General features: G+C 40.0%; 1 protein-coding gene across 3 annotated transcripts in view; it reads left to right on the top strand.

The window, feature by feature from the left end:
- Positions 1-25,953, top strand: part of PTAC14 (plastid transcriptionally active 14) — a 75,204-nt gene extending 49,251 nt beyond the window's left edge. For 2 of the 3 annotated variants that reach the window (XM_077364639.1, XM_077364626.1), the window contains 6 exons: positions 19,430-19,539; positions 20,680-20,751; positions 21,623-21,728; positions 21,859-22,056; positions 22,186-22,228; positions 25,720-25,953. In XM_077364639.1, coding sequence (XP_077220754.1) covers positions 19,430-19,539; positions 20,680-20,751; positions 21,623-21,728; positions 21,859-22,056; positions 22,186-22,228; positions 25,720-25,798 — 608 coding nt within the window. In that variant the 3' untranslated portion in view covers positions 25,799-25,953. Of the gene's footprint in view, positions 1-19,429; positions 19,540-20,679; positions 20,752-21,622; positions 21,729-21,858; positions 22,064-22,185; positions 22,229-25,719 lie in introns of all 3 variants that reach the window. The other variant, XM_077364633.1, reaches the window with a different exon arrangement.
- The last annotated feature ends 1,422 nt before the right edge of the window (positions 25,954-27,375 follow it).

Here is a 27,375-nt window from a genome sequence, read left to right as displayed (position 1 = left end):
CCCGCCCAAATCATGCTGGATTGTTTCTGTTTGAAACAGAACCATATCCGCAGTTGCCCGGCTTGCCCCGGTCGACCGGCCCGATAAATTTCGAGATTTCCTGGAATTCCAGGTACCATTCCGTGGTCGCCCGGAATAGCCCGATCAACCGGCCCTGTATAAAATTCCATTTTTACTTTAAAAGTCAGGGGCTTTCGGCCATGGTCTTTGGGCTTTAGTCCTAGGTTTTCAAACACATTTTTGGGTGTGTGTTAATGGTTTTCAAAGATGTAAAAGGTTAAGTATAAAACCATTTGAAAATCTTTTGAAAGTGCATTTAACATAAAATCAAGAGGACTCTAAATACATTCTAAAAATGATACCGTTGAGTCTTCTTGAAATGTATTCGCTCCTTTGCACTTCCTTGGACTTCTTTAGCTTGAGGTGAACATCTTCAACTTGTCTTGCTCTTGTGATATCCTCCATTCTTCACTGCATGTTGTGAGGTGTCATCATGGCATGTTCAACTCCAAACTCCTTCTTGACACTTGCTTAGGGAACTTGTGGGATCTTCATGTTGAGCTTCTTGACTTGATCATCTCCAAATGGTGATGACTTCACTGTAGGTGAAAGCTCTTGGTTCCTTTACTCCTTGATCCACAAGCTATGTGCTGAGATGAGTTGTGTAATGACGATTATGACATGAAAATCATGTCTACAACACAACACCTCAAAGCAACACATTAGTCCATAAATGCTAATCAATTTGGTTTGCTAGCATCAAAACAAGAAGGTAAGGTGAATGATTAACCCATGGGAACCCTTGGGCTTACACCATCTAACTAGGAAGTTTCCGGTAACTATGGTGAAAACCATAAGGACATAAATACTTTTTTTATGGATGACCACGAGGACATGAATATTTAAGTGAAGCATCTTCCCAAGAAGCCTAATGAAGTTCTTGAAGACATATTGGACATGAAGGAGATGCCTTTCAAGGCATGAGAGTATGTGGATTTTCTCGTCAAGTTGTTGGGTAAACCACCCAACAAGAGTACGTGATATTCAAGGATAAATTGAAGTGGCTAGGTCCTACTACCTAAGCCCAATACCAGCATGTTTTCTTGCTAGAGCTGAGTTCTCTACGACCGGGAGGGGGGGGGGGGGGGGGCAAGAACACCCATATAATGATGGGAAAGAAGTTCTAGCAGTTCTCCTTTTATTTTAATGTTCTGGGGTCGTAACTCCTAATGACTTAAATTGGTGATTTGGTGGGGGACATCAACTTCAGCCATAATAAGTCAGGTGGTGATCAACTTAAGTTGTTATTTAATAGTCTGTTATGTTATTCTCTTAAGGGTGATTTGTAGGGATGAGGTTAGTTTATTTCAAGGGTTCTGATTGCTTTCAGGATTGTTATTAAGTATAAAATGGGGGGTTATGAATGTAATGAAGGTAAACGAACAATAGGGTCATCTCCACGTCATTCCTTGATTATATCTATGCAGATCTCTTCAAATCTCCTTTTTACATTGGTCAAGTCTCATCCGAGTCTGAGTATTTAAACATTGGTCTCAATATATGACCATCAATTAGTACAATATCTATGATCCATCAACACATCAATACGATTAAGGGGGAGAATTCAGTCATGCTACTACTAAATATTAGAGGAAACAAAGAAATTGACATACAATTCCAATTTGATTAAAGCAACAAGCACCTTCAATTTGAAGAAGCTGACAAACATGAAGGATTTTAGTCGTCGGTGAAGCAAATATGCAAGCACTATTTTTTGAAAAGAAAAATGGTTGGCCAACAATTCTGATCCTTGCAAGAATAAGCTTTATCAACAAAAGTACAAAGATTTACAGAATCGTCGCCTTTTGAAGATGCAAGCAAAAGTGCAAATGGATAGAAGCTATGGTATAGGAGATGAATGCACTCAATAAATGACTCCCTTGAGATCACAACCCATCCCATTTATAAGAGTGTTTGTTTTTTTGGAAAGATGACATATTTTTATTGATTCTATAATAATTACATTAGGGACCAAGAGTCCCGCCTGACATTACATAGTATCAAATAGAGTTGGCCAGGGCATACCCTGAACCGGCGAGTCTAAACCAAAAACTAGATTCTTCCTTTCTAAATCTTATCATATGCAGTTTAAATACTTCCCTAATCACGCCAAACCAAATACCTTATAATATAGTCATTTTAGCCTTCATCCATCAGCTGTCTCCACCTCCATACCGCCAAAGTCAATTAATAGTAACATTTCCCAAGTTCATCCAGAAAGCTTTGAAAGAGGGGAGACGGCAAACCCATGCGAATTGCATCCGGATTTCTTTTCAGGAAGCCAGGGGATGATCGAATTTCAATTTCTCCCTCCAGGTAAGAGATGGCCGCCTCTCTCGAAGCCTCCCATAGTCTCCTCCGCCGTCTCAATTATTCGAGCCATCCCTTCCAGGGAGACCTGCGCACCTTCCCAAGATGGGAGTTAAAGGCAAGAACATCAAAAGAAATTTCCTTGACCTTCCACTTATGACCACGAAAGATTAATTGGGGGATGGGCCAATCCTTCCCAATTTAGCAAGAGATCTTAGGATCTTAAGCAACCTATTCGTCCTTGATCCAGAGATCGAAACCAGTGCATTCACCAAGTGATTCATCTTTTTATTGTGATGGGACTGAGGCTACTTTGCCGCCAACTTTAAACGATTATAGACTCTAGCAGGCCTTTTATAGTCAAACAATTTCCTGGATCTTGGGTGCAGGTCAGCCGACTTTGTAGTCGTGCTCAACCAGGCTACTTGTTGCTTATGAGCAGAAATTCTAGGCCCGGACAAAGCTACGACTTTTTGGGGCAGACAAAAAGGTCTTTCTCGTGAACCCCGCCCTGCAGATTTGGACATTTGAAATTTGAAATCCCAGTGTTCAACGTCTCGCCGGACAGGCAACTCCCAATCGCCCGACACTGTTCCTCCGGCAGATAACGATCTGACCCAGGGATGATTGAATCAGGGACCGCTTTCGCCTTCGAAAGCTCGATCCCCACAGTGTAGATCTGATCTGAGACTTTGAGCTTAATACAGGAGTGAAGAAAATGCCAACGGGGGGGCTATAATTTTAGCCGAAACAAAACTCATTCAGTTCTGATGGCTACCCTCCATTTTAATTTCTACAACTCTACCATAGAGAGCCCTTAGCGCCTCCACCGTTGAGATAGCCAAGACGTGCTGTGGGATTCCATGGAAATGAACCCAAAAGGCCTCCTCTCCTTGGATGTAATCCTGTTTCCATGGTGAGAGGGAGAGCAAACAATTGCCCAGGGCCACAGATCCCATAGCAAGAATCTGTAGGGCTTGAGACTCAGATTCAAACATAAAAAGAACCTCAGTTGGCAACAAAATCGAATGGCAATTTAAAGAGGGGATATCCCAAGACATTTTCGCCCAAGTCCAGAGATCCTGCAACGATTCGTTAGGGTTCTTTTTTTTCCCTAACAAGCAAACCCTTAGGGAACCCATACGATTCTCCACTTCCTTGCCCTAAATAGATAAAGATCGAAACCCTGAGTTGTTGTTGCTAGATATTTTACCCAAGTTGGGCCAAAGATCGTTCTCATCATTAATGGAAACCTCCGAAGGGAAACTGGACCTAGGAACCCACTTCAGGGAGGATTTATGCTGATGACACCAACGGCATTCGTTCCGCCAACTGAAGTTAAGGTATTGGCATGGAGAGCAGAGCCAGTTTTGGTGTCTAAAATCTGAGACTTGTCCAGCAATCCCCCTAGAACTCCGCTCCCCAGGGGTACTAAGCCCCAATTTCCGGGATGTACTTAGTGAAGGGCACCGAGTAACGGGCATCTTCTGCATCTTTGCCTCCATTTAAAGTTGTTGTAATGGCAGTGGAAACATTGCCAGTCTCCTAGAAATCTTCCGTTAGATCTGCTACTCCTCTCCCTTGTCTTCTCACTTTCGTGTTCAATGCTCATGTTTTTCCAACCGAAACTAGATCCTCGAACCCCTCTATTTTCTCTCTCTTTCCCTCACGCCTCCTAATCCCCTCTCTTCTCTTTCTCAGTATCAGTCTCTTTTTTTATGTTAACAAGTCTTCTTAGTTTGCAAGAAAAAATTGGCTTAGCAGAAAATATTTTAGAGTAACAAGTAAGAAAAAAAGAAGAAGAGTGTTTTTTAATGCAAGCAGATGTGGAAAGTGAAGAAAAAAAATTAGATGTGGTTGTTGATTGGTACAAAGTCTGTCTTGTGGAGAAAGGATACAATCAACAACATGTAATGGATTATGTTGAGACCACTCTTTAAAAATTCCCTGAGTGAATCAAAAGCTTGATCGAGTTGACTCTATTTTACCTTGGTGGAATCTGAGTATTTTCATCCCAAGTCAATAAAAAACGCTTTTGATTTTGAATTGATTGAGTAAATAAAATGTTGATCCCATCAATGATTTACGGGCTCAATTCGACTCTTTTTTACGTTGGCCGAGTTTACGTCCAACTCAGTGTTTGAACAAAAGAATGAGACCATGAGTCCAGTAACAAACATGAATACAGTCTATATGATTTTTTGACTTGGCTAACTCATATAACTGGTCTCTGAATACAATCTATATGACTTTTGGACTTGGCTAACTCATATAACTTGTCTCTACGGCAAATGGACGTAAAAAATGCACTCTTGCTTGGAAACCTAAAATTGGAAGTCGATATTGAGTAAACCCTACACTTGAAAGTGGCTGATAGAAAGAACTTCGTTTGTCAGCTAAAGAAGGCTATATATGGACAAAAGCAAGCACCAAAGGCATGGATTGACAACTTTGCTATAGCCATAAGAAAAGGGTCAAAAGAAGTGTTTCATATAATTCTTCATTCATTCGGAAACAGGAATAGGTCTGAGGCTTGTTCTTGTTTGTGTTGTTGATGACCTAATCATTACTAGATGTATTGATGACATAAAACTTCTGAAGAGAGCATAAGAAAGATTTTTACACGTAAGATCTTGGAGATCTAATAACTAAATACTTTTTATGTGAAGAAGTTGAAGGATGATTGTGTGGGACAAACATGAGTCAAACCTGCTATAAATTATTGGATGTCAAATGCCAAACCTATCGATACATCAACTATCTCCAAAAAAAGGGCAAGTGCAGAGCGAGGACAAAGTGTGAAAAAACTGTCATACCAAAGCATTGTAGGAGCCCTAAAATATTTAAACATTACTTGACTAGACATAACTTAGGCAGCTAATCAAGTATGTCGGTTTCTGTCTGTTCCTTATGGAGAAAACATGCAAGCAGTAATGAGAAATCTGAAAGGAAATTTACACCACGGACTGTCTTGTCCTGCACAAAAGGAATAAAAATCGATTTATGGAGATACACAAGTGCTAATTGGGCAGTAGATCCAGCCATCCAGGTACAACCACAAGGCAGTCTGCAGCAAAGTTGACATGGTTTCGACATTTGATGCAAGAGCTGACCATTGATCCCTTTGCATGTTATTTTGGATATATTGTTGGATATGTTCTAATATATAAACCCAATAGATAATGGAGTAGGTGTAGTGGGCCCATATGGGCTGGAGCCTACTAGCCTTATAAAACCCATATTTATCACTTAAATAGGGGCTGGGGGCAGCTGGCATATCATTCCAAACTAGATGGCATGCGAGCAATGCTTCAAGCTTATCTCCTAGAATTCAAACCGACTCTCTTCTCCTCTCCCCACCGACTTTAACAATCTTGAAGCATTCCTCTCAATGCATCTAGTTTGGAATGCAAAGACAGTTGCCCCCGGACCCTATTTATGGATATAAATATTAAAGATAAAGGGATTTGTTGTTGGTAATCACTAATCACCATTTTTATGTTGAGAAGCTGTCAATGTTTCTATAATCAATAAAAGAGCTGTCAATGTTTCAAGCAAGCATTTCATCTTGAGAGGCATTGTTGGAAGATGGAACTTCAGGGTATTCTGTCATTGCAATATATATGTATATATGAATGTGCGTGTGTGTGTATATGTCTCCCATTATCAAAGGCTCATCTCTTCATCTTCTTTGTGTTCATCATACGTATGAGATCTTTACAAAGACAGTGGTGTGATGTGAACCCCACGTCTGGAAAAATCAAAGTCAAAGTCAAACAATCTCTACCAGAACTCAATAATCTAACTTATTACTAAAATCAATGGCAGCAGCTTGGTTTTTTCTTTTGCAGGAGATTAGTGAGTCTTGCAAAACGAACTCAAAACTTCTTATCTAAAGCAAATTTAATCATTTTATTGTTCTTTTTTATTTAATGAAGCCGTGGTAATACGGTATATACCTTCTAAATCTGAACTTCGGAACTCCATGCATACCTAATGATGTCAAAATGATGCTTGAGAGAATATGAAACATTGCATAGTAGTTCATAGTATTTGTGAACAGTTGTACATATCCAGGGTTTATATTTTCTATTAAAAACAGTTTCCACCCTGTTACTACCCTATGCCTAATGGATTTAACTAACTGATGGAGATAGGTATGTTTACGTTGGGTATATTTCAAGAGGCGATTTTCTTACGTTCTCATAACAAATCGATCAATAGAAAATAAAAGTTTTTATGGGTAATGAGTAAATGATTTCTTTTCTCTGTAACTAAATTTTCACCCATGAATAGGCATCATCCTCATCACCTGGCCCAAGAAATGTGTCCCTCTCGACGCTTCACTGGTAGTCATAGATTTTAGGAGTTTTACTTGTGTAGTTCCTTCCTATAGTTTAGAAGTTGTTTTTTATTAAAAAAGGACTCTTTTGACCTGTAAAAAAGCGATATATGGGCGATTGAAAGAGGGGAGGAGAGAACTTTTGAATGTTTTGAACTATTTGACTATTCTTCTATATATTTGGCTTTTTGGTTTTGCTATCTTCCTTCCCTGCGCTACAATTGCACCCTGAAGCATGCACATTTCGCATTCCTATACCTAGGCCTATTTGTGCATAACTTAAATAATTGGGCATTTTGCTCTCAGTCTCTTGGAAAATCTTCAACTGGATGCAGATGGCTGTGTAGAGTTAAAGAGTATTAAGCATTGAAAAGCTCCAATGTTGCAAATAATTACTCAGAAGGACCAGGTTGATTATGAGGAAATATTTGTATCAGTGGTGAAAATGACTAAAAATTGGACACTGATTTCTGTAGCCAGTAGGGCTTGGTTAACATGTAATGATTCCAGGTCCAGTGTCAAGTTCTCCTGTGGCCGAGTCATTCGTAGATCAATCCATCACTGAACCTATGAAACTATCTCAGGCAAACTAGGGTCGTGAAGTTCTTGAGCCTGTGTTGTTCGACCTTGACCCCTTGTTCTTCTCTCCACTGTGGCATAAGTTAATATTTAGTCTTCATCACTTGTAATAGCAGGTGTTTTCTGTGCATATGGCATGCATTATAATTTTCCCTAGTAGGCTCATTAGACTTGGTTCAAGAAAATTGGCAGTGATATTACTCAGTCCAACTTTGTTCACATTAGTGAGAACATCAGTGTTTATCTCTTAATATTAAAAAAAATAAAAAAATAAAAAAATAAAAAAATAAAATAAAAATCATTGTTTATCTCTTCCTTGATCACCTTAGCTTGTTTCATTTATTGTATCTTCTGTTTGTTCCCACTTTAACTTAATATGAAGCACATGGATGGATCCTTCTAATCCTAGATGCTACTGATAGCTAATTAGGATCCCTATTGTTGAAGAGAAGAAAGAAGAGAAAAGAGTGAGTTGGGATATGCTCCCCTTCACTTATATTTATATAAAAGAGAGAATATAACAATGACCACTATGCCCTTAGGCCTCTAGCCACTAGACGAGCCCAAGAAAGAGTGCGGCTCCGATGAAGAGCAAGATAATAATTAGACATGGGAAGGCCTTGAAGGGACAAAGAGAATCGAAGCCGCGGCTAAAGGAAAGAGCACCCAAAGAGGATCTAGACCATGAGAAAGGATGAGAACTAGATTAGGTTTAACCCAAGGAGAGGGACAGCGAAGGGAAAATAGAGAAAGAGAGAGAAAATGGAGGGCTGGGGGTCTAGGATTGCCGGAAGTGGTGGTGGTGGGAGCATCGGGGAGGCTGGGAGCCGAGGGAGGGGTTGCAACTGGAGGTTGGGGCAGGAGGGTTGGGGAGGGCGGGGAAGTCGGGAGGCGCGGCGGGAGGGCCAAGAGGTCGGGGAGGTTGGGGTGAGAAGGGCAGGGAAGGTCGGGAGGCGAGGGGTGGGTGGCAGGAGTGGGTCGGGGAGGGCGGGAGGGTCAGGGAGGCCGGTAGTGGGTGGTCGGAGAAGAAGAAGAAGAAGAAGAAGAAGAAGAAGAAGATGGTAGTCTTCTATGGTGGTCCTTAGGGCACCACAACCCTGGTGGGGCTCTGATACCATGTTGAAGGGAAGAAAGAAGAGAAAAGAGCATGCCCTAGGGCTCTGATACTATGTTGAAGAGAAGAAAGAAGAGAAAAGAGTGAGTTGGGATATGCTCCCCCTCAGTTGTGTATTTATATAAAAGAGAGAATATAACAATGACCACTATGCCCTTAGCCATGTACAACACACATCTAACTCCTTTATTGATAAATACGAAGTGGTCTGAAGATCTAAAAACTCTTGCTTCCTCAACTGTGCTGCTCTAGTTTTTGTCACAATACTATTCCTGACATTCATATTGCCGGTCAATTTATGTCAGCACCTCTAATTTCTCTTTTTATGTCCCAAATTTTACTAGTGTTATTTATACGAGACCACATTTGAATTATTCTCACCTTCGTTCTCCTCTTACTCCTATTGTATACACTAATACTGACTGTCTTGGGCAACGAAATGATCAGTGCTTAGGGGTGCAACTTGGTTCTGGTTGAGGCCAATTCGAACCCGACCCGAAGAACCATTTACTCAACCTGAGAGAGCATATTGGTCCATGACTATTGCAGCTGAGATTGCTCGGCACCATTGATTACACAGAGGTCTTTGCATTTTCTTGCAGCCACTCGCTTGACTTTTTTCTGACTAAAGAGATAAGACATAAAGTCTGATAGAGTTATGATTTGGATAAACACCTTGATGGCACTCTCTTGCTTCTGTACTTTTAGACGGATTTTAGGGTAACAAATTTGTTTACCAAGTCTGAGAGGTGTTCTTGTCATCCGTATTTGATGGACAAGCTCTTGCTCGCCAACTGCCCTCATTATGAATTTGAGGCGAGTGTTATATAAGTTTCTTTTTCGGAGATTCAGTACATACAAGATACAGCCTTTAAGGAGCGATGGCCGAGGATCGGCAATGCTCACATTGTCGCTACAATAATTTTGGATGGCGGAGCAGGCATGATCAAGATAATAGATCAGGAGTATGGTTTTGCTCTCCCTGCCAATATCTTAATTTCAGTTGGCGGGATAAATGCCGTTGGTGTCATCGGGCCAGATCCCCAAAATGGGTTCCTCGTGCTAGCTCATCCTCTAGGGTAGAACCCATTGGTGGTGAGGATGATCCTTGGCCTGATTCGGGCAAAATTTACCATCACAAAAGTTCAGGGGTTCCATCTTTACCTATCTCGGATAGGGAAGTGGATATGCGAATGGGTTCCCTAAGAGCTTGCCTGATGGGTTCCCTGAGAGCTTGCAGGAGCTCTGGAAATGGGCGCAAGTGTCCTAGGAAATCCCATCTTTACATTGTCCTTCTATGTTGGCGAAGAATGAAGTTCTTTTTATGTTTGAAACGGAGTCACAAGCATGACAGATCCTCGCTAAGGGACCTGGGGCCCTGGACAATCATTTGCTCTCCCTCTCAATGTTTTGAAAATCGGAATCGTATCGTAAATCGTAAGAGGGGTCGAATCGTAAATCGTAAGATTTTTTCAGATTTATATATAAAAATAATAAAAAATAGGAAAAATTATAAATAAGAATAAAAAGAGTAATTATCAATTTTCCATTCAAAACCATTAAAATAAATAACATGAAATGCTTGATAACCACTTATTAACCGATTGTCATAATTAAAATTAATTAACCATTCATTACCAAATTGGCAAAATCCATTCATTCTCTCTATAATAATCTCAAAAAGACAAAAACAACTTTAAAGTCTCACACATGAACCACAAAACGAAACATGAAACATATCATGATTGAATTAAGTATAGATCGTGGATGTCGTTGATCCCATTCACATTCTCATCATCATCTTCGTCATCGGCATCGGTAGTTCCTCCCTCAACATTAACACCCTCATCTCCATCATCTGTGTCAGGAGCAGAGCCAAATTCTTCTTCTTCATCTTGCAATTAGCGCTTGTCCTTCCTTTTGTTGAGGTTTCTAATGCCCATTACATTTACATGAATGAATATCAATAAATCATGTCTTTACTATTAAGAAGAGAAATTACAAATAGCTTACGTCTTCTCTTTTGTTGAGGCGCATGACTGGAGTCAGCGCCAGTCTCATCTTCTGCAACTTCCTCGACAAAACATTCAACCATATGCAGCCAAGTCGTGTCTTCGGGAAGCACAGGTCCATCCCTTTCCGTTATCCACTCATCTTCCGAGTCCATGGCAGATAACGAAATAGGATCAAATCATTTTTTGCCCCTCCTATTTGAATTGCGAACTCGAAGTTGAAGATTGTATTTTACAAATACAAGTGCATTCAACCTCTTCTGTTCGAGTAAGTTTCTTCTTTTTAAATGTAATTAATATTTACCTGCTCAAATGTGCTCCAGTTACGGTTGCAACCACAAGCACTACACGTCAGGCTTTCAATTCGAATTGCAATTTTTTGCAACTCGGGACATTCATCTCCAAAGGTGTCCCACCATAAACCTATTTTTCCAAAAAATAATTATGATAATTTCTAAATACATAAGATAAGAATTCAATTAAAATTTTAACTTAAAGAATTTACCTAGTAGCTTTTCTTCCCTCATTAACTTTGCCATTTTCCGTCCAAAGAGACCCTCTGCTTTCTTGAACTTATCAAGTTGGTTACTAATTAGCACCTTCTCTTTTGAACTTGGAACCATTCTTTCTATGCAATCCAATAGCCCCACCTTAATTTCAAGGTCCACGTCATTTGACTCCTCATACTGAAACCACAGATTTAAAAAGTAACCTGCTGCGTGCAAGGGCCTATGAAGTTGCCTGTCCCAACGTTCATCAATGATGTGTCAAATTTTCTCATATTTCTTCTTCATGTGGCCCAAATTCTTTGCAATGGCCTCTTTAGCTCGGTCCATAGCCTCATAATGTACCCCATGGTAGGCCTCTCATCTGAATCCACTAAGCGTAAAACTTTCACCAAAGGGGATGTGCATTTCAAACAATAATACACATTAGGCCAAAATGTGGAATCACCCAACACAATTTCGCGTATCTTGGAATATGTGCTTTTTTGCCAATCATCCGAGGCAAATATCTGCATCAAGCCCGCCTTTTTCTCTCTTAGACTCGTCAATGTCAGGAAGCATGTTGCAAAATATGTCACAACTGGCCTTGTCAATTCTTCTTTCGTATGCTTTCGCATAAGATGCAAAACCCAACTATGATTGTAAATGTACACTGTGATCATCCTGGCTTTTGCTATGGTCTCTGCATGGGTTGGTAGTTTTCCATTGTTTTCAAGCATCAAATCTATGCAATGAGTGGCACAAGGAGACCAAAATAATGTTTTCCTCTTCTATATCAACAACTCTCCTGCTTTCACATATGCAGCCGCACTATCCGTGATTACTTGTACTACGTTTTCCTCTCCCAATTCTTCCACAACCGAGTCAAGTAGAGCAGACAAGTTATCTACATTTTTTGAGATATCAGAAGTATCTACTGATCTCAAAAAAACTGTCCCCATTAGACTATTTACCAAAAAATTAGTAATGGATCTATTCACTCCATCCGTCCAACCATCTGACATAAGAGTGCAACCTGTCTTCTTTCACTCTTTCTTATATTCTTCCATTGTAGACTCTATGTTCTCCACTTCTCTTTTGAGGAATGTATTCCTCATCTCATGGTAACTTGGGACTTTTAATTCATGTCCAAAATGGCTTATGAATTCAACCATGGCGTCAAAAAACGGGCATTTAACAAGGTTGAATGACAATGCATTCGAGTAAAAGAACCTTGCTATGTTTTGGGAAACTCTATCCCTATCCCCCCTTTTTCCAAACTTGATTGATAGTTAGCTGCTAATCGAATAGATCAGGTGTAGTTTATCCTTTTATGGGTTGCGCATCTATACAATAGGCTGTCTTAAGTTCAGAAACTCTCCTTTTGTTCAGATGGGCAATGCATCCGCTTTCGTAGCTAAGATTCTAGTTTATTTATTTTATTTTGATTCGGCAATCATCGCAGTCGGAATCAACTATTTTTTTTTTTTTTGATGGGCAAGCTGGGGTTAGGCGGACCCCTACCAGATATATTAAAAAATCAACAAAGATACAACATGAAAGCAGGAGAGCAAGCCCCCCTCACATCTGTAGAGGAGGCAAACAAAAGACCAAACAAGGTGGCCAAGGGACACCCAAACAAGTAGATACAACACAACAAAATAGAAAAAACCGAACAACAACGATACAAGGAGACCAAAAGGACACAACACATCCTAGACCAGGCAGCCAAATACAAGCAGCACCAGAAACAACACAGCAGGCCAAATCTCAAGATTTCAAACCTCCCAGAATGAGCCCATGAAATGGGAAAATTTATTTTTATGGATCCTAATTTGCGGAGATCCGGATCCAATTTCTATTCCTTTAGAAGATTCTCTGATGTTCATCCGCATCCTCATTGATATGAGGTGGAGCCTTGCTTTGATATGGGGCAGTAAAACCCACCTTATCAGGCACTGTGCTAGGCTTTTTTACAACCCATTGACTCTTTGTGATCTGACTAGCTTGAGGGCATCTCTGAGGGCAAATCAGGGGGCAATTATCAGTGGAGTGACTGAAATCTTGGCAAGGGATACATGGTTTGGGCTTCCATTCATATTCAACTACTTGGGTTTCATCACCTGTGGGGGTCTGAATATGGATGATATCTGGAAGGGGAGAGGTTGTAGACACTTCTACACATAATCTGGCATATTTTAGCCTTGAGGACTCAGCTGTTTGCGTATCCATATATAGGGGCTTGCCAATGATGCTGGCTAGTTTACCTAATCCAATGGGGGTCCAGTATTTGAGATGCAGAACCGGGAATTTTATCTATATTGGAATTGAAGAGAGCTTCAGTTTCTCAAGAGCGCAGCCTGGGGACCATTTTTGCAATATCAGAGCTCTCCCACCATATGTTGTGGAAGTTTCGAAGACTTTAGTGCAATCTTCCTCCAAGTTGAATTTGAAAAGGTAGAAACTGCTGTGAAGGGCAATAAGTTCAAAGTCCCCTTTTAACTGCCGTATTCTTGAGAGATGGTTCTTTAAAGCTAAGTAGTATGGCCTGCGACCCAAGAAGTACCCAAGGAGACAGTTGTCCCATTTATTTTTGCTTCATTGAAATCTCCATCCCTGAAAGCTGCCTTTTGGACTCCATCTTCAGAGGTAATGGGGGGAATGAAGGGAACTGAGGTGTCAACTGGTTTGGAAGGACTTTTGCCAAACAACTCTTTCCATTTGCCATGAGCAAGATCTTTCGATGGGGAGGATAGGGGAGGAGAAAAGGTGGGGAGATTTGGAATCTGAGGAGTGGGATCAGAGCTTCGATCATTAGAGGAAGCAATGGGGGTCCTAGATGGTGATGGAATCTCCTTTGCTGGAACTATAGCCAGAGGGAGGGCATTAGGGACAGGAGAGCTCCTAGATAAAATAGGAAGGGAAAACTCAGCAGCTGACTCTTCATGGCAGACGGATTTAGATGATAGCACAATAGTACTGTCATAGATCAGCTGGTCAGCATCTATCAGGGGAGTCCTAACGAGGTCTAAAGGGCTAGAGTCAAAGGTCCTTGCTCTAGGATTAGGTGAGATTTGAAATTTGGCTGGGCGGGAGTTTCCTTCCAGCACATTTGACTTCTCCACAGGACAAAGAGGGGGTTGAAAAGCATCTATGTCCTTTTCCTTGCTAGGATTGGACACGGGAGACAGTGTAAAGTCAGTAGAACCAGTTGTCATAGAGGCTTCAGTTCCAAGCCCTTTATCCACTGCTTCTAAAAGAGATTTCTGACCTTTTACACAGGTAGATAGCAGCATAGGTGTAGGAGCCTGGGGAGGCGAAAAGACTTTCTCCAAATAGGGAATGGGATCTGACATGGGGTGGGATACCCATGATGGAATGTCCTTTTCGCAGGGAGGAGGCGTGGTATTCACCAACCCAGGAAACAGGTTTTCTGAATCAGAAAAGGTGGTTTTCTGATTCAGGGGAGTGGTTTCTGGTTTAGAACAAGCAGTTTCTGAATCAGAAAGGAGGTATTCATCGTAGGAAGAATTCAGATCCTGAATTTTTGCATTTAGGAGTTCAAAAACATCTTCTTCATCTTCGATCTTATGCTTAATGAGAGATTTTGACTTACTCTTGGGTTTCTTCTTCTTCATACAATCTGAACTGCTCCCAGGAAGAGAGGATTTGATTTCCAGATCTATGAGTTTCAGATACTTCATCTTCTCTTTCACTGAAGCCTGAATATGATTGAGGCCTCCACTGGAGAGAAGAGATTGGATTTTCTTCAGAGTCTCATTTGGGAAGGGAGCTGCTTCAATTTTGGACTTAATGAGATCAGAGAAAGAAGCAAGTTCAGCATCACTATCAGAATCAGATGTTACAATCGAGCTTTCAACCTAGACTTTCCTGTTCTTCAACTCCAGATTGTCGGGGACCTTTCTGGAAGGGTGATCAATTTTTCTTTGAAGACCAGGGGACCAACCCAGTCGCAAGTTGCTAAAGGGTTTGGGAGAGAGCTCATCCTCAGCTAAGTTCAGATGGTCAGGATCCATGGAAGAACAGACCATGGCATGAACTGAACTAGACATAGGTTGGAACTAACGGAACTAAATAGGGCCTAATGTAAAGAATAATGGCAGAAATGAACTGAAAACTTTGCTTGAGCAGGAATGGCGACTCAACTGAATGTAAAAATAAGGAAAAACCATTGAGATTAAAAATAAACTAAAACCAAGGGAAGAATCTACCCCATTTTTCTACTACTTTCAATTTCCTAGCCTTATTTGGTTGCCATGTATACTCAAGTCGGAATCAACTTGAGTATACATCTGGGTGGGTCGAGCTATTCCTTCATGATCGTGGTACTTCTTCTTTTGTCATTAATGCCTCCGTAGTGAATTGAATGTATCCATTGATCCAGTGACGAACTCTTTCACGCCACAACTGTGATTAAAGAATGCAATGCTTCGTACCAGATGCTTGTGCTGCAGAGATGCAAACCGGCAAGCAACTGTTGTGACATGACAAATAAATGGGCTTGGGCCTTCTTGATGATGATAGATAGTCGAATCCAGGAATCTTGTTTGATTCGGAAATGAGAGGAATGTCACCCAGAGAAAGAAATCGGTGGTCTATCGATTCGAGAGCTAGCCGAATAGCTTAGCTATCAGTGACATATGCGAACGACCAGTTCGTCAGTCAAGTTGTTGGTGGGCAAATACACGCATTATCGGGAGCCAGACTCCGGTCAGCAATCATTTAATCCATCGGGATCAGCCAGAGGGAAGCATCTAGCCTTTACCTACCCCACTCACCGACCTCGTCTAGACATAGCATTTCCAGTTAGCGTGGTCAGCCAGTTTATGAAGACCCCTCTCCTTATCAGTTTGCTTGCTTGTTTTTTTATCCCCCTTCACCACAAAATCATCAATTTTTCTCTTCCTTCGAGCAACACGTGCATCCTCTACTTCTTCCTTATCTTGATAATAGAAGTCCGGCCGCCCCAAATCATACTTTGCATCATCTTTTTTCTCCTTCTCTTCTTCATTTTCCTTCAATAGTAACTTAAATTTATCGGCCACTTCGTCCGAATTTTGTGTACAAGCAGCTACATCCCAAATGATGTTTCATTCTAAATACACCTCCAGAATACTCTTTTCCACAGTAATTACATCGTAATCTTGTCTTGTTATTGGGAACCACCATCGTACAATGCTCCCATGTCACATCCACTTCTCTAACTTTAACTATCTCTCTTTATACTACACTTCAAACTTCTCAAACCAATGGCTGAAATGAAAATCATATTACAAAAGAAATGATGATACATGGCACATTAAAATTTAAAATACATGAATGGAGTGAAGCACTAAAATACAAGTTAAGGCTCTGTTGGTGTTGGATTTTAAAATACAAGTTAAGGCTCTCTTTGTGTTGGATTTTGAGAACAGATTATGAGTTCATAGAATATTATCTCACCCAAATTTAAAAGTAAATTTGGCTCTAATAATCAGTTTTGGACTTGAAATTTAAATTTGGCTCTAATAATCAGTTTTGGACTTGAAATCAGTTCTCATAATCCTAAAAAAACAGAGCCGGATTACAGCTCAAGTATTATTTACAGGGACCATTAATTTAAGCTCAGCCATCCCTATTTATTTTCGATTTAAAGAACTGATTGGACTCCAATCGGTTCTCAAAATCCAAAACAAACAGGGCTGAGGTGCTACCTAAATTTGGAGTCCAATCTGTTGTAAGAAAAAAATTGAATATTAGACTGAAAATTAAAGGTCTGTTTGTTTTGGATTTTGAGAACCATTTGTGAATCCAAAACAGATTATTCGACCCTAAATTTGGGTCTAAAAATCTGTCTTGGACTCGAAATCAGTTTTCAATATCCAGAACAAACAGAGCCTAAGGGGGAAAAAAGAAAAAAAAATTGAATTTTTGACTCAAAACTAAGGGTCTGTTTGTTCTGGATTTTGAGAACCATTTGTGAATCCAAAACAGGGTACACTGTTTTGTGAATCCAAAACAGGACCTTAAAATCGAAAATCGAAAACAAACAGGGGCTTAAAACCATTTGTGGATTTTAAGAACTGATTGTCATTGGAGTCCAATCGGTTCTTAAAATCGAAAACAAATAGGGCTTGGGTGCTTCCTAGATATGGAGAAAGAAGAAAAAAGGGAAAAGCAGAGGAAAGAAAGAGGAGATGAGAAAAAACTGAAACAAAAAAGCTTACCTCTTCTTCTTCTTGGAAGGTGAGCAAACGATGTTGAATGAGGAGAGATCAAACCCTAAAGAGGGGTTTTTGCTCTGTAAACCCTAAAGGACAGAAGAAAGAAAGGGTTTTTTTTTCTCTCGTGTGAACCCTAGCCAAGAAAGACATAGAGAATAGGGGAAAAATACGATTTGGGGCGTTTTTTGTTAAGTTGTGGGGCCCACTTCTTTGCAAATAATTCAATTAAATGAATCGTACGATTCACTTGAATCACCCGATTCAAAATTAAATCGTACGATTCAAGCATGAATCATAAAACGATTCAGGGACACAGATTTAAATCGGTAACTAGCCGCTTCGATTCAAATCGTACGATTTTAATAACGTTGCTCCCTCTCACCATGGAAAAAGGAATTTATTCAAGAAGAGGATGCTCATTGGGTTCACTTTTATGGCATCTCTCTGCTTGCTTGGGCTGTTTTAACGGTGGAGGCGTTAGGGGGCCTTTTTGGTAAGATTGTAGAAACCAAGATGGATGGCAACCACCAGAATTGTATGAGTTATGTCTCGGCCAAAATTCTAGCCCCTCGCTGGCATTTCCTTAGTTCCTGCATTAAGCTCAAAATTTTAGACCAGACCTATACCATAGGGTTTGCTCTTTCGAAGGAAAATCCTGATCCCGCTATCCCTGGATCGGGTTTTCGTTCGCCGGCGGATCGATGTCCGGCATCTGAGGGGTGTTTGCCTGGTGAGCTGTTGGGCCCCGTAGGGAATTCAAATTTTAAACCTAACCAATCAAATCTTCAGGCTGGGCCACCCAAGAAAGGCCCTATGGCTCACTTCGAAAAAGGTGTGGTGGGACTTGAAGAGAGGAATCCAGACCGTTCAGGTCTAGCGTTGGTAAGCCCCGAGATACCTAAGCCTAAATACCTTTCCCCTAGGTGGAAAATTGCCTGGTTGGATGCTCCCTTCATGAATACCAAGACAGCTGGCCTACACCCAAGAGCCAGGAAGAGCTTTGACTATCGAGCTGGCGGTTTTTATGATGCTTCAAATCCCCTGGCCAAGGGGCCAAGATCAGAAGAAAATATCTTGGCTTCAAAATCAGGATCAAGGAAGCTAAACAACAGATTGTTGAAGTTCCTAAAATTCTTTTCCAAATCTGGTAGGATAGGTCCCATCTATAGCTAATTCAGTAGTTTTGGATCCTGGTTGGTTGTAGGTTTTGTCTTTTGGGGTTGAGGGAGGTTATAGTGATTAAAGCGTATGTGGGTGCATCCTTTAAACTTTTGTCTTCTCGGTAGTTGGGACGTTGGTCTTTCATATCGTGTCTTTTCAATCCTCTTTGTTCTAGCGTTCCTTTCTAGGAGAGGATATTTCAAGGCCCTGGGTTTGGTATTAATAGGTACCCTCAAACTCATACTTTGAAGAAACGTTAAAGCCTAAAGAAAGACTTCATCTTCCAGGCTACCTCTAACAAAGAAGGAATGGCAACTCCTGGATCAGGAGAATCCTCTTCTTGCTATGGAAGACAGCTATTCATTCTTTGTGCGGTCTGGAATATGTTCAGGCTTGAGGCTCAAGTCGGACCTTTCACTGGGTATAGACTCTGTGGGAATATCTTGATTAGAGACACCCTTTCACCGTTGTACAAGCACTTTTTCTTTAAGCTTCTTGGGGTCGGACAAAGGGTCGTGAGGAGGCAAAAGTGATATGTGACTAAGGTGATGGGTATCCGGTTGGTGGAAGAAAAGCCTTTGAGCAGAAGATCTCTGGGATTCCTGGACAAGATGGTGATGACAAGTCTGTTTTGATGAATGCCTTGTCTCCCCCGGTTCTTGAAAAGGCGAGAACGGGACCTCAAGAAATAAAGGGTATTAGATGAAGAATTCAAAATGGAAGTGAAATAGTTATTCGACAGGGTGGCAATGTATGGAAGTGTAGACCTCACTGTATTGGTTGACCCTGAAGATCTTTTTCTTGCTTGTTACTGGCCTAGGAGTATGCTCTGGTCCCCAATGTAATTTTCATAGTATCAATGAAATTGTCAATTTTCAAAAAAATATAAGTTTCTTTTTCTTTTCATTTTATTTTCCTACATTATGTGTTAATTGGTATCAGATATTATAATCATTCTTGTATTTTTCCTTTTTCTTCTTTTCTATGTTCTTAAGAGGAGATTTTCAGTTCTGTATGCTTGCTTATATCTAATTGCTTGAGTAGATTTCTTAGTGTCAACTACTTTAGTATACTCTCTAGCTTTTATTCATAGGAGCATATAATTTGCAAGAAGTTAAATACTTACGAGTCCTATTTTATAGATATGTTGAACCATTCCTTTCAACCGAACTGTTTCTTTCATTGGCGTTTCAAGGACCGCATGCTCGAGGTGATGATAAATGCTGGGCAACGGATAAAAAAAGGTGATGAGGTAATAATTTTCACGTTACACCTTCCTAGATGCGGACTTTGATATTTCAAGACACCTCCAGTTTATTGAGCAATCAAGCACAATTTACAGCCCAAAGTTCAAACTTGATATGTGTGCAAGGAATATTGGTGCACTTGTTTATTCTTTGTTGTTATTGGTTTCTTTCACTAATGCAACTTTTCATGGGAGGTTCACAGTGCGGTCCTAGAATCTTAGTTGTGTATAAGTAAAGGTTTTGCTACTTTACAAATGTTGTATCCCTATTACTCATAGATTTTACGTTATGCAAAAGTAAAGGCACAGTTGGTTCCTTATTGTTATTAGTGTTATTTTTGGTTTTTAGGTACAGTTTAATTCCTCATTTCCTGTTGCTTTTTATGTTTTCAACTATATTTCTTTTACAATCCAGACTTGTAATCTGATTTGATCCAATTCCCCATTGCTAATCAATGGAATTCTCAACTCCAACGTTTATATGAAGTAATATCTTTTCTTCGGACCTTTTCTAGGGCCAATCATTTGTATGACACCTTTGATCAAGTAGCATGGTTGATGCTTGTGATGGGACCTGTCCTGACATCCCTCACACAGGTATGATATCCATACTTCATGTCAGGGGTGTCATATTTCTTTCTATCAATGTTCTGTTATATTAGACCATTCAAAAGAAAAAAAAAATGTTTGTTTCTCTACCTTCCCCTTAGAGCAACTCAAAGCTCATTGTCATATCATTTTTTAGTAATTTTTTTATTAAAGCTTAATCAATGACACTGGCATCTCACTCCTTTGGCCCTATATGCTCAAAGTGAATACCAAAGTCGACACTGTTGACCATGACATGGATTTTTTTTCGGAGTATAAAATGCACCTGTATACATAGCACTATTGTTTTTTGAATGGCAAACATAGCACTACTAATATCTTACTTTTATCTTGTTAAGCCTTTTCATGAGATTATTTAAATTATGTACATGCGACAAGATATTTTTTTCCGTTTGTTCATCGTTTCTGGTGCATGTAATGCTAAAAAAATGATCCATGGCTGCTTGCAATTTGTTTCATGATTTATTATCATGCTTAGTTCACTTTATTCAGTTTATTCTGTACACATAATTTCATTTTTATTTCAAATATTTGCAGATGACCATCAATTATATGAGCGCTGAAAAGAATAACATGTACATGGAGAGATACGGTTTTTCGTCGCCAACGGTATTATTTCCGGCATTTTCGTTGATCTGAACTGTTTTAAATTTGACCTTTTCTTTCAAGTGCATATATCCACTATGTTTTATTGAATCAGGAAACAATTTTTTTTATTTTCTTTAATTTCAAATGCCACTTTTCTGTGAAAAGAATAGTTGAATTTGGAAAGAAAGTGCAATTTTTCTTGTACAGGTTTCGATCACAACCTTTTAAGCACCTTTTGCCATTTAAAAAAAAAAGCAGATTTTGTAAGATGTCTACATCTTAGTGGTAGTTTTCTCTTTGATTGGTTTAATGCTTTTCTTCACCAAAAATGAAATATGGTGTTCAATCCGTACACCCTACACTAAATTCATCTTGATTATTTATAAATTAGAAAATTATCTTTGATGCGAATGCAAATGTGGGTCAAACAAGCATTTAAGAAAAAAAGAAGCATAAATGCAGAACACCACAAGATTTAAGTGGTTCGGCAGTGTGCCTACTTCCATGGAGGAGATAAGAAGATTTCTACTATCGCTGATCTTAGGGTTCCAAGCTTTTCTCTCTTTCACCACTCTTAGAATCCAAAACTGAATATGTTTTTCATAACCCTAAAATGAATCCCCACCCCCACCACCCTTTCTCTGAAAATTTATATCTGATATTAGGGTTCCAAACTTTTCTATCCCTCACACATCAGCACATTACATGTCAGTCAGTCCGACATTGCATTTTTTGTAATGACCTAATATTTGTAGTTCTTAATGACAACATCTTCAGTTCCTTTTCTAGTAAAAAAAATAAATTCTACCATTTTAGGGAATGAATTCTTTTCTAGGTGATGTTGTTGAACTGAACTCACTCATAGGGTTTCCTCATTTGGAAAATCTCGCAGAACCCTTGGGATGTCATACAATTCTCCGGCAATTCACAAATCCATTTGGATTCTTTCTTATCAGTCTTCAATATCTCTGGCCTGCCAGATGAGTTCTATTACAACAGTAAGGCTGCTATGTGTTCTCTACATGAATTTATTGTACTAATCATAGCATCTTGATTAATCAAGTTAGAATTACTGCCCGGAGGAGCTACTTGACATTTTTAGAGTTGTTTTTGTATTCATATGCTCAGGTAGGTTATCTGATGGAGATGATTCTTTTGTCAATGGAGCGGTCATAGCAGCAGCACGAACGTTGCCCACATGGTCGGATGGGGATATGCCTCCTGTGCCGAGCATAGAAAGGAAAGCTGCTAAGGAGTTACAGGAAGAATGTCAACATATGTTAGCTGAATTTCCTACCACTTTAAATGAAGATCAACAGATCCTAGGTATCAGGTTGCTGAGCCTGGCCTATCTTTTTCCCTTAAGAGAGCACATCTGTTTCTAATAAATGCTTATAGATCCGTTTGACAGATGAATCCCTGAAATTTCTTTTTTTTTTAATTACTTTCAAACAGATTCTAACCCAGAAGCAAGTAGGACGCGCGAAACAGCTATTAGGTATGTATTCTCTGAGCAATCATTTCAAGAGTTTCGAATTTTGATGCCTATGATACCCAGATACTCTTGTTGGCCCAAATTATCGTTTCTGGCATGATATCATTGATATGATACTTGGACTCCATAGTATGTGATACTTCTGTTGATCAAAATAACTATCATGTTCCAAACACGTCAGTCAGAATTAATAATCATGTTTTTTTGTTGTTTTTTTTTTTTTTTGAAAAATGACATAATATATTAAAGATCAAACACAGGTTACAAGAAGTAGGGACCAGTAGTCCCACTTTACATACATATAATGGATTCTAAAGGGATACATCCAAGATGATTACCAAAGTGCCGTGAAATGATTGTATCCCATCCCCCATGACCAAAAGCGACCACCTAAAATTACCCACTACCAATAAAACCGACCAACTAAATCCAAAATTTTTTTAACTCGCCCTGACTAAAACGATTCGTATTCTTGTATCATCCATTACAAAAGTCTAATATAGAGTCCCCTTTAATTTGAACATTTCCTAAGCTCTAGATGGAGTCGATCAGCTTCAAATGCCAGGAGCTCCTCATCCAAGGTTGAGTCCATAGATTCGTCCTTCCTTGGGTCCCTTTAGCCCTTTTCCGGCTGAGCATTCATTCCGACTTCTTGATCCTCGCCGCCTTCTCTTCTTCCCAGCGGAGGAGCCTTTCTCTCTTTTCATGTTCCATGAATTTGATGAAAAAGGGGTGTTATGCATCGGCGAATGGGTTTCCTTTACATTATATGTACCCGATATTTCAAAGAAATCTTCCGGCGTATTGTTGGCCGCCTTCTTAAACATTTTCCATTGCCTCTTCAAAAAATGATGAATTTTTTCTCTAGGAGTTGGTAATGACTTGGAGGCCAACCCTTCATTGTAAACCAAGGCCTTCACATTTGAAAGAACTTCCTCAAGCTCTAATAAGTCCAAGGGCCGTTTCCTTGATTGACCGATATTAGAGGGAGAGGAAGGGAGGTCAGGTGAAGCCCTATCCTGATTTTCCATTTTCGCTTGTTTACTTTTCCTTGTTTCTTTTTCTTTAAAATAGTACCAAAGCTCGAGTAGAGAGCTATTATTAAAGTAAACAAGCCCTATCCTGACTTTATCACCGCTTCACTAAGTCACCACCCAATCCCCAGAAACCAAGTGTTCACACTTCTCGTAGCGAGTATAGCGATTTCCTTGAGTAACTGCGCATTAATATGGCCGACGTAATCATGAATCTACCAAAGCTCAAGGCTTTTTAGCTTCCCACACAAAGAAATGATTTATAACTTTATAATACACAGCTCCTGGTTCTGACAGATCTTTTCAATCTTTCGTAATATCCGCCTTACACCAAATCACGCCTTCTTCATGGCAGCAACGACTGAAAGCCTCCAGAATTTTTCAAGAAGCACCAAAACCTCAAACCAAATAACTCCTACCTTGTCAATGATCTTACCCTTAGATGGAGCAAGCCACGTGGGGGGGGGGGGGGGGGAAGGGCAGGGAAATTTTTAGAGATCCGGGCCATAAATTCAGGTTTTTTCTTCAGCTTTTTGGGGGGCGACTTTTTAGACTGACCTGAATCTGAACTGACAGATATCTCCTGGGTCTCGTCTAGGCTTAAATTCAGATAAAACTACACCCAATCCTCTGTTCCAGGCTAAGCCAACACCACACTTTTGAGACCTTAGGTTGAACCTTGAATGTCCCGTCAGGGTATTCTTGGGAAAGGTGCTCTTTAAATTTCCAGCCATGCCCTTGAAGATTTGAATTTTGAATATTGTTGAGGGGGCCCCAACTTGTCGTCTGGACGCCTGCCAGGTTGTCAATTGGCGGCCTAATCACCGAGGGAGGGGAAATATCTGAGATGGGAGAGGACTCACTCAGACCAGCCCCAGGATCCAATTGAGACCTTAGGGGGTCCTGAATTGCGATTCCAACTGTGTAACAGTGATCCGAGATCCATAGTTTCACAGAAGGAGATCAGCTTTCACCTAGGGTCAAGGATTTTAGCTGATACGAAATTCATACACTGATTATGAGCTCCTTCCATTTTCACTTCCAACACCTGTCCAAAAAGGTTTCTCAAGGCTTCAACCGTCGAGGTGGCCCACACATGTAATGGGATGCCAAAAATGTTGACCCATAATGTCTCAGACCCCTGAACATAATCTAGGGACCAACTGGAAAGGGATGTTAAAAAGTCTCCCAAGGCCTCGACCCCCATGGCCAGAATCCCTGAGGCCACCTTCGCCGAGTCAAATATAAAGAGAATTTCGTCCTTTGATATCAAGCAAGGACAAGGGAGGGTGGGGGTGTTCCAGGATTTTTTGGCCCATAGCCAAAGGTCCTCTAAGGTTCCAGATATATCCTTTCTTCTACCCACGAGACATGCCTTTAGGGAATCCAATCTCGTTTCCACCTCCTTTCCGGAGATAGAAAGGGACAACGACCCATCTTCCACCGAAGAGGAGATGATCACACTGGAATCAGGCCAGCAGTCAAATTCCTTTGCTACAATACCTCCAACCGCTGAAATGGTGGGGGGTAAATCAGGGGAGGGATCTCTTTTCTCTCTATCCAGACGACACCAGCGACATCTGGTCCGCCATTTGAAGTTATAGTACTTATAGACCTGCAAAACCAATCCCCACACCTCCACCACGAATCCTCCTTGTTTCAGTCTGGGATCCTCCCACTAAACGGTAGGATGGGGTTGAGGACACCTTCTTCTTCTGATGAGACCATCGACATCGACCCCTCCATTTAAAGTTATAATAGCCACAGGGTGAGCAAAACCAGTCCCCTTGCCGTTGACAAGAGCCAAATTCCCATTGATTATGCTTTTCACTATGTATTCACCACACCAGCTAAAGCTTTCCTCTCTATTCTTCCCCTTCGTTTTTTTTTTCTTTTGTTGTTTTTTAAACGGTATGCTTTCGTTTTAGCGGTCACATATTGGTGGTTATGATCTTAAGTACGCGTTTTATAGATACTATAATCCATGTATCCTCCATTATCGTTCTATGCCCATGTCTGAATCCAAGGTTTTAAATTTCGGTTAAGGTGTGTTTCGACCACCACTGAAATAGAAATATTTCGGTTTCGGGGAAATTTTCAGCCGAAATCATGTAAAATTAGGTTGAAAATTTTGGTATTTTTAAAATTTTCGTGGAAATGTCTAAAATTTCTGTGGAAATTTCTGCAATTTTTGTGGATATCTTTAAAATTTCGGTGGAAATATTTAACATTTCAGTGGAAATTTTGTAAACAAGATGGTTGAAATTTCGGAAATTTGCCGAATTTTCAACGAAATCTTGTGAAAATCCAGTTCATGGTGAATTTTGTTTCGGCCTTGGCCGAAACTGAAATATTTTGGCTGAAATTTTAAACCTCGAGTGTATCTGAATATCATAGTTTGTGCCTAACAAGCATCATAGGTTGTTTATAGTTCCTCTTAAACTGGCATAATGTTTACAGGTATAGGTTGCATCGGAAGTTATACCTTGAGAAGGTCATCCGGGCCTTAGAGCTTTATCAAGAAAGAATATTGTTTTGACTGGGTATGTATACTATTTCTGGTTTCTCTTGTATTAACATTTCTTATTGCCAACCTACCTGTCTTCATATATGAAACAATTTATTAAAATATGGGTGAGAAAGCTGCTGAACAAATTGTAAAAATTGAATCATATATAAATTTTTATTCCTCTATTATTATTTTGATGGTAAATTTTAAATTGTTTTGCAACCTTCATATATATATATATATATATATATATATAATTCTTTTGGGGGTAAGGATTTGACTGAGACATGTATTAATTCTAAGTGTATATAATGATACTTAGAATTATTTTTTAGTTGTTCTATATCTTTAGAATTGAATAATTGAAAATTCTCATGCATGGATACCAAAGAAATAGTTCTTTTTATTGTCTTTATACAATAATCAGATCTAAGCGCGAAGGATCCTGTAGATAACAGGAACCTTTGGCATTTTCAGTTTTGAATGCTTTTTTTAATATCAGCGAAAATTATGTGACATAGTTCTCACATAAGAGCTGGACGATCCAGAAGTTGAGGGCGAGTTTTGGCAACTAAAGCTTAGTGACTTTCGAATTTTATTCATAATTCTCTTTAGAGTAAGTTCTAGTGGCCAGTAAATGGTGAAGTAGCTCAACACAAAGTCCTAACACTCTCTGGCTAGACGGCCAAAACGAGCATCCACGACTAGGGGCCTCGGTCCTAGATATTACTTTGTTGATAATTACGTCAATATCCTTTTACCCAAGCTGTCAGTCAAGGGTAAGGTTAAATACCTTTTGATGCTGATCAAGCAGCACCACGATGACGAGAGGGAGCTTTGGTTCTATCACTAAATTCTGGATGGAAGATTAACTTTAATCTAAAAAATAACTTATCATGGCACTGATACCAATGAAACAGGATCTAAGAGATTGTAGACATTTAAAAATCTCTGTAACCACAGTACACTTGTTGTGGAATTTTCCCTCGTTGCCTTTTGGCAGCACAAGGCTCTTTACTTATAGAGATAAATACGAAGAGATAATTACAAAAGATTACAAAAGATCAATCCAGTATGCCAAGTCATCCCAGATGTATACGACAGTTACAACTACACAGGATAAGGCCATATCTCTCATGATTGGGATATGGACGTATCTGTTGCATGATCTATCTCTTTAACACACCCCTGCAAGTGAAGCAGTCTCTCACAGATCGTGAGCTTGTCACATAGATGACGAAAACGAGTAGAGTTCAGAGGTTTGGTAAGTACATCAGCCACTTGCTCCTCACTCGGAATAAATCTAACAAGCATGCGCCGGGCATTCATGTCTCTAACAAAGTGGTAGTCGACCTCCACATGTTTTGTGCGAGCATGAAAGATGGGATTGGAAGTTAGATATATTGCGCTGATGTTGTCACACCATATAATCGGCGGATGGCGAAGACGTACATCCAATTCCATAAGAATAGAGCAAAACCATGTGACCTCTGCAGCGGTATTAGCAAGTCCTTTGTATTCACTTTCAGTAATGGATCTAGCCACCGTAGGTTGCTTTCGTGAACTCCAAGAGATTAAGTTATGTCCAAGAAACACACAAAATCTGC

Source organism: Tasmannia lanceolata, unplaced genomic scaffold (genome assembly GCF_043159265.1).
Source record: "Tasmannia lanceolata isolate RefF3 unplaced genomic scaffold, GAP_Taslan_0.1 ptg000003l, whole genome shotgun sequence".
In the NCBI taxonomy this organism is placed as follows: domain Eukaryota; kingdom Viridiplantae; phylum Streptophyta; class Magnoliopsida; order Canellales; family Winteraceae; genus Tasmannia; species Tasmannia lanceolata.
Note: the sequence above shows the minus strand (reverse complement) of the source record. Positions and strands in the feature narration are given on the sequence as shown.